The 7929-nt window shown below is 44.2% G+C and overlaps 1 protein-coding gene across 1 annotated transcript; it reads left to right on the plus strand.

The window, feature by feature from the left end:
- The first annotated feature begins 4687 nt into the window (after positions 1–4687).
- Positions 4688–7521, plus strand: LOC135499027 (carnosine N-methyltransferase-like). Its single transcript, XM_064789652.1, has 7 exons — positions 4688–4780; positions 5194–5392; positions 5713–5873; positions 6034–6174; positions 6310–6488; positions 6611–6828; positions 7100–7521. Exons 1-7 carry the CDS (start codon positions 4692–4694, stop codon positions 7199–7201), a joined length of 1089 nt encoding a protein of 362 aa, XP_064645722.1. The 5' UTR covers positions 4688–4691; the 3' UTR covers positions 7202–7521.
- The last annotated feature ends 408 nt before the right edge of the window (positions 7522–7929 follow it).

A 7929-nucleotide genomic window follows, 5' to 3' on the forward strand; every position in this document is an offset into this window, starting at 1 on the left:
TTACCGGGGCAGCGGTAAAACAGCGATCCAATTAGGATGACGCAATGGACTGCCCCGGGAGTCTATTCTTGAGACGCTTACGAAGACGTCATGTGATACTTTTGCCGGAAAGTGTTAAAATTGACTCAGTCCACACAGGATGTCTGTGTTAGGTCTGCAAACACTTATCTCACCCGACGCACACACTTCATGATTATATGGCCATTCATGATTTTGTTAGCCGTTCGTGATTTTCATGTGAGAAATTAATTAACCCCTTCATGTACATGAACCGTAAATGTCTGATTCCAGTGCAGTGGAAGACTCCCTGGGCAGTCCATTGCGTCATCCTAATTGGTTCTCCTTATGGTGAGGGACTAGGCCGGTCCACTGCGTTCGGAGTGTACTGCAGTGTTGGTTACCCGCATTTCACCGGCTTTCTCCGTCTGTCGAATCAGGACATTTCAACCCCATGCAGTTTGGGCTAATTCCATCCCACCGTCGTGCTCGAAGACAGAACAGTATGTACAGTACCCCCAGGTATATGGCACGGCTTAACCCGTCGGCCCAGTGGTTGGCGCGTTGGCCCAAGAGTGGAAGTTAAGCAACGTTGCGCGCGGTCAACCTTTGGATCGGTGACCGACACATACAGTCCCTAGCTAGGCCTGTAATAGCTGCCTTTTTTACCGTCGTCAGCATCTGAATTCTGGTGGTAATCAGTTGTAGTTTGGAGTCGATAAGCTGGCTCTTCTTTTTATTTTCTTAATTCATTTCATAGGCTTAACTGGGGTAAGCAGTAGACTATAGGCAATGTATTTTTTCAATGAATTTCCAGAGCAAACATTGAATCCAACTTTATGAATACGCCAACGTGAGATCTTGAAAAACACCGGCCATTTTCGGCAGCTATTTTTAGACATTTTGAAAGAGCAGGTCTTCCTTCAGCGATTTCGATGGGAATGCAAATATAGACGACCATTGTAAGTTTTCAATGGCCATCATAACAAACTGAATATCAAATATGTTATGGTGGGGATAAAACACGGAATGTGTACGCCAACTTTTAATTAAAGGTGCAGCTTCCGGTGTGACAGTGACGTCATTCTTTTGCAAGATTTTTGCAATTCTTGCATACATGTACTTTGAAAAACACTTTGCTTGGAAACGGCTCCACTTTTCGGATGACAGAAGCAGACGACAGCGATGACGTCACAAAATGAAACCCGACCAAATGATATGTGTGGGAATCCTTCAGTTGCAGTGACCCAGAGATCCAGGCGCTTTTGGAGGATTATTTTTCGCGACAACCTGATCTGTCTTCAAGCTCTCGGGAACGTCTCAGTGCCTTTGGTTTATCGAAAGATGGCTCGCCCTCTGGATGCGGCAATCCGGCCACATTTACCTCAAGCAAATTTCTTGAAACTTCCTGTCTTCGTGGCCAGTGAATCCTTTGCCAAGGCCCCTTCACTAAAGCAAACCTACACCCCTTCGGGAATGGGGGGGGGGGGGGTCTTTAATATGGCCCCTTCGAACTCCGACAGAAATTCCAGTTTCGGGCCTTGTTGCGAGTTTTGGAAACTATCCCTGCATGCAATGTGTCACCGAGTAATCTCGCGACTGTGTGGTCAGAGATGTGATGGTTTGCTTCTCTAAACAACCGATCGAGGCCCGGGGCTGACATTCCTTTGCCTGGGACTTGATGCACGGAAAAAATACTTAGGTCGTGTTTGTTGTCCTTCGCAGCCTCGGAGGGGGGATTTGAAAAATAATACGGTCGTCCGTCCGTTCACCGCTCGCAGGCGCCGTCTCCTTCTCATTCTTTTGGTAAAAGTAAAAAACACAATATCTTTCCCCCAAAAAACTCTTCAACCAAGAGGTTAACTAGGTAACTGCAAGTTGGAGAGTGGTGTCGCTAAATAGAAATCACCAAATTGCACCAATTTTACATCAATAACATTGATGAATCTACGGGGGCCGGGAATGATGATGGCTCCTCGCCTGCAGGTGGGAGTCTCCAAGCTGATAGTTAACATCCTGGGTAGGCGTTGTTTCGTTCGTCCATGGAGCGTTCGTAAGCCTGCGCAGGTGGTTGTGACCGGTCAAGCAAACTCCATGCATTGAATTGAGAGACATACAAATGAATGTGTACATGATATTCCGCTTCTCTGCTTGCAGTGTGACGGAGTGGAGAGTTTAACCTAAGGACATGACCTCATTTTCGGCCATTATTTATATAACTTGTCCACTTTTGTCCATTTCGCTGTGATTTCGTCATTAGGGGACAGTTAGTGTCAAACTTTTGATGGATTAGAAATTTGTTGACGTACTTTAGGTTTGTGCAGGAGGTGAATCAAAATCCGTTTTCAGATTTTGACGGATTATTTGCCGGTTAATTGGGACTTACGGTCAAATAAACTGATGACGTAGTTTCTGACTGCGTGAAACGTGGTTGACGTCAGCAGTCAGAAAAACTGTGCCGATCATTCGTCTTAACAATTTTCGCCAGGCGGGAACTGTTGATGCGGTTCATACTCTTAAAGTGAAATAATCTGTGCATTCTAGTCAGAATATAACATACTGTTGAAGGAACAGGAACTGGGGAGGGGGGGGGGGGGGGCTATGAAGCAGGTGTACACGAATTTACTCTATGTGCACCTGTTTCCCCACGTGACTCTGCACCCCAACAAAATTGTTTCACCCCTGACGATCCGAAACGACCTTTTGCAAACAGCTTTCGTACAAATCATTCATCAGGGGCTATTATCTTGACACAACCTTACGACGATTCCATCAGTCGCATCACAGAGGATTCTAAGAATATTTCCGCCCCTCCACAGTTCGGCGGTCTCACCCCCATTGGGCGGACATCAGAAAATCCCAGAACAGCCAACACTATTGAGCGCATTTTCATGATATTCGGCGACAACTTTTCATAACAGAGCTATTGTTCCGAGTGTACAGAAATGCAGTCATTGAAAAGACATTATGCCGAACATCTGAATAAAAACCTATGCAATTGAGCTGAATTGCTGAATGAGTGATAAAGAATTTGTTGACAATTCGCTTAATTATGCGAGGATTTTGCCCGGGCTGGGGAATAAGTTTCTACCGGTATCTGGGTGCGACAGACACGACAGAGCGATTCTCGGTATCGCGTCGCGTACGGGGTTGTTTTCGTCATGTCTCTTGGATGTGCCCGCACATATCGCCCGGGGTAGAGACGATTTGCGTGGGTTTCACATCTGATAAAAGTTTTATGGCCTATCTAATCAGTATTCCGTTTTGAATTTACATGTTTACTTTTTGATTCCAAGCTGCATTCAGACGAAAGAGAGGTGGATGAGCACTGCGTAGGTTTTCCTGGCAACATAAGGGAGGCTTTCGCCTTTGGACAGTGATTATGCCACTCTTTACACTGAGAACAACGTTTTACACTCCGGACGCGGTGGTTATTTGCCCCGTTCCTCTCTTTAAGACAAGCTGGACAACGAAAGCAGGCTGTATCAGGAGCGACAATAATTTTATAGTGCTTGCTTTTCACGCTACAACCCAATTTACAATATTTGGGACAAAGTTCTAGGAAGTTGTCCTGAGCAAGCGTGTACCCTCAATTTGAGACCTAGTTTGGGTGGGGTCAGTGGGGCACTATGGTCGACCTAAGCGGGGGAGTAGTGCCTTCAGTAGGACATGTTAGGTCAGCACACCGCAAAATCAGAGGAATTGGGACATTGCGGAAGGAGTCGTGTGAATTATTAAAATGTTTTGTTTGGATTGAGGTTTCTGGGACGGGGAAATAAAGCCGCGGTTGTGAGTTCTTGTAATGTGATGGTTTGATGGACGGTGGCAGCACTGTCCGAGTGCCACCGCCCCTCGATGAGGCGATGGACCGGTGTGGCGGGGATAGTAGTCCTAGGGCTGATAGTCCGTGTAACAATAGCCCGCATTGCTAAATGTTTTGGTTAGGGTTAGCGGTACAATAGATCATGCTGCTTAATTGGTCAAATACAATGCTACCGGACTATGACCCCAGGGGGACTATATCCGCTGTCACACCGGCATGGATGGCCCGTCCCACTAAGAGTAAATGTGAGCTCCTTTCATCAGCCTCGGCCCACTGCCGCACTCCCGGAAAATTTGCAGTACAGTGGGCTACCTTTTGCACAATCATAAGAGGTGACATTCTTTCGAAGACAGTGAATGTGAAGTAATCAAGGTAACCTCGACCCTATCCGCCGCGCAGAAAGCCTCGTTGATTTACCCGAGGCGAGCCATACTTCATTTTCAGTGCACTCAGTGGATGGACTGTCAATACCGAGCGCTCTGGTATTGCAGATTATTCACTAGGATCGAGGTTACCCATCCTACAGAAAAACACCTGACCGGACACCGGAAGCTTACGCCCCCAAATCAAGTTCATGACGAGTAAATTGCCGTCAGGGACCAGTCTCTGTAATGAGTGAATGGAGGAGACTGGTGGAAGAGTCTACAACATTCTCCAAGCATCGTCAATGGTGATCCTCGTTGACGTTGCCAAGTCTCACTCGACCTACTGACTATGTTACAATTTCTGCGGGTGCATGTAAATTGGACATTTGGCCCAGCGCCCGGGAGATTGAGGCTAAATATGGTGGTGCTGCCATCTAGAGTGAAAAAACGTAACTACCAAATGCTCGTAGTTTCACGCTTCGCCGTTAGGTGGTAGTAACGTCAATATGGCTGAAAACGAAAATGATGAAAGTTCTTCAGATAAATTAGAGAAAGAACATTTTCAGCGGATCGTGAACGCATTTAGATGTTATAGGTGATTGATACTAATAATGTCTAACTTTGTCATTTATGATATCCTCAATCAATGCTGATTTAGGGCCGGTTTTGAATGAAATGCAACCAAAATTTTGAACAAATGACAAATACAGGGTGTTCCATGAAAAACGCTTGAATATTTTTCTTGTTACAGAAGACTCATTCGGTGTCTAATGATTTGCATGTTTGTTCCTCTTCATAATTGGGAGAAGAGTCATCTGTATTTATTGTGAAGATATGATGCTTGATCATGTGATTACATTAGAATTCCGGGAAAACCTACCAGGACGGGGTACCGGTACGGTATGCAAAGGTCACTAGGACAGTGTCTCTCGGCTGCTGTATGATGTGTAACCAATACTACAGCATCAGTTTCAGTAGCCATATGAAAGATGATGTTTTTTTCTTCAGAATCCACGCTTGGAAGAGCGTGCAAGATGCAGAGAAGAATTACAGAGACCTGCCAGAGAGACACAAAAAATTGATACCAAATTTCCTGGAGAATTTGGATGATATCCGATTAAGCATCGATCACAATAATGAAATAATCAAACTCATTGTTCAAACTACAGCGGGAATATTTGAGAATGCGGACCGTCACCCAGAAAATGTGAGGACTTGGAATCAATTTGAGCTGAAGACCGGTACCGTTCATTCAAAATTTGAGATTTGAAATTGAAAATTTTGTTTTGTCTGAATACGTTCCGAGTATAATTTTAGCAATGTGGTTGTTGAGACTGATCTACTAATATCACACATGCAATGCTTCAGTAACTTTGGGTGCATAGTAACAGTACAACAGTTACTTATAAGTCAACTGATGAATTGGAAGTGATTTTGACCTGATAATTGCTTTGTGTATGAGGGCACTGCTGCAATCCAGTAAGGCAGGCAGTCACTCTTGTCATTTTGCATTTCTTTAAATTTCAGGGTAAAATCACGCAGGCGGCCTCGGAATTCGACATGGACAAGGTCCGCACCACCCTGAAGCAAGTTGTGCGAGACTGGTCCACAGATGGTGAGGCGGAGAGAATTGCGTGTTACAAACCAGTGATTGATGATATCAAGGAGAAATTTCCCTGCGACAATTGGTGAGTAATGTTTTTAAAAAGCAACATAAGCACAATGACAAAACAGCCCCTTAAAGTTCACGATTGGGCTGGATATTCCTGGCTGTTGTCGATAACAGAACATGTATGTCTCCGTGTTCGACTTTTTGCCTTGTTTTATGATCCTCTTTCCATTTTTCAGTAACCGCACCGATGTCAAAATCCTCGTCCCAGGTTCTGGACTCGGCAGATTAGCCTTCGAGATAGCCCGCCTAGGATACAGTTGCCAGGGTAATGAGTGGAGCCTGTTTATGCTGTTTGCTTCCAATTTTATATTGAACCGGTAAGATATCTTTAGCATGTTGACATCGGTCTTTCATGGCTGAAGCGTTTGGTTATTTTCAAAACAAGGTTATCTATTTCAGCATAACTTTACCAAATCAACACAAAAATCTACATTTTTTTCTGTATTCCAAAGGTGCCACGAACCAGACGAGTTGATCCTATACCCATACGTCCATCACTGGTCCAACAACTTGTCACATAAGGACCAAACACACGCGATCAAGTTTCCCGATATAAATCCATCCGAACTTCCCCCCGGTTCTGACTTTTCAATGGCAGCAGGCGATTTTTTAGAGATCTATACAGACGAAGGTAAAGTTTTTCTTATCAATAAGAGTTGTTAACGTTTTGATATATTGGGTGATTTGTTGTCTGATTTATCAATATTGAATATGATTAATCCAATAAGTCAACAGATTTTCTAATTTTTTCAGATTCTTGGGACTGTATCGCGACCGTATTTTTCATTGACACGGCTCACAATATCGTCGCATATATCGAAAAAATTTATGAGATTCTTCAACCTGGGGGCTATTGGATCAACCTCGGGCCCCTGCTCTATCACTTTGCTGACATGCCGAATGAAAGTTCGATCGAGCTGAGTTACGAAGATGTGAAGAGTGTTGTACAGAAAACTGGCTTCGTTATTGAGGTAAGGTCATCCCGGGAAGTGTTAGAATATATTGCAGTGGCTTCCCTCACTGTTTTCAGGGACGGATCCTGGAGCTGGAAAGGGGGGAGAGCACTTCATTTCTCTTCAAATTTTCAAGTGTGTTCCACTATTACCTGGTCAATTCCAATGATTTTTTATGAATAAGGGGGAGGTGTGCGCCTTGTGCTCCCCTTGGGTCTGCACCTGGTTTTGAACATGTCTGGCCCTTTCCTGTCAGCTGATATACATTGTTCCCCTCCTTTATCTTCAGAAGGAAGAGAAGAACATCAAATGCAGCTACACCCAGAATCCCGCATCAATGCTGAAATACGTCTACGAGTGTGTATACTTCGTTGCAAGAAAGCCAGTCTGACATTGGCGATGACGGTGACAGAACTGAGATGTCTCAGGCCACAATTTTTGACTCCCATGCTATATTTTTTGCCTGTCAAGTACAATTGTATGTAAATATCAGTTTAAAATGGAATGTCACACTATTATTGAATGATGAAAAGCAGCACCACCTATGAATTTTCTACAAATATACGTGTATTTATGTACAAATGTAAATGTATTGTGAGTATGACAATTAAAAACTACGGAATCGATTTTAAATCTTTTAGCCTGTGTATGTGTCCTGTGCTGATGTTATGTTTTACAGGTACAATGTATTGCAGATTCACACAATGATAATAATAGTAAAAAACATGATAATCATTAAAACTTTGTTGATATTTTTCTTCTTTACTGTCCAAAAAATGGTTGACCCCTGCATGTATAAATTTTGGGATGGTTTCCAACATTAGCCAGCAGCATGCACTTACCAATGTCCCCTCTTCACATGTGTTCCCCATTTATCTCTGCTGTTCAGTTACCCAATTTACCTGCTACCATTAACTTGTGTTCCTATTTAACCCCCAGCCAGCACTGTGGGACAGGCCTGGCAAGCACTGTGGGACAGGCCTGGCCAGCACTGTGGGACAGGCCTGGCTAGACAGTAGCCAATGCCAGCCAGACCTAGCCCAGACATGAGCCGGGGTGTTGTGTTTACTGGGACCCGTGTTCCCCATTTCCCTGTGTTCTCCATTTCCCTGTGTTCCC

The sequence above is a fragment of the Lineus longissimus genome, chromosome 14 (assembly GCF_910592395.1).
Source record: "Lineus longissimus chromosome 14, tnLinLong1.2, whole genome shotgun sequence".
NCBI lineage: Eukaryota > Metazoa > Nemertea > Pilidiophora > Heteronemertea > Lineidae > Lineus > Lineus longissimus.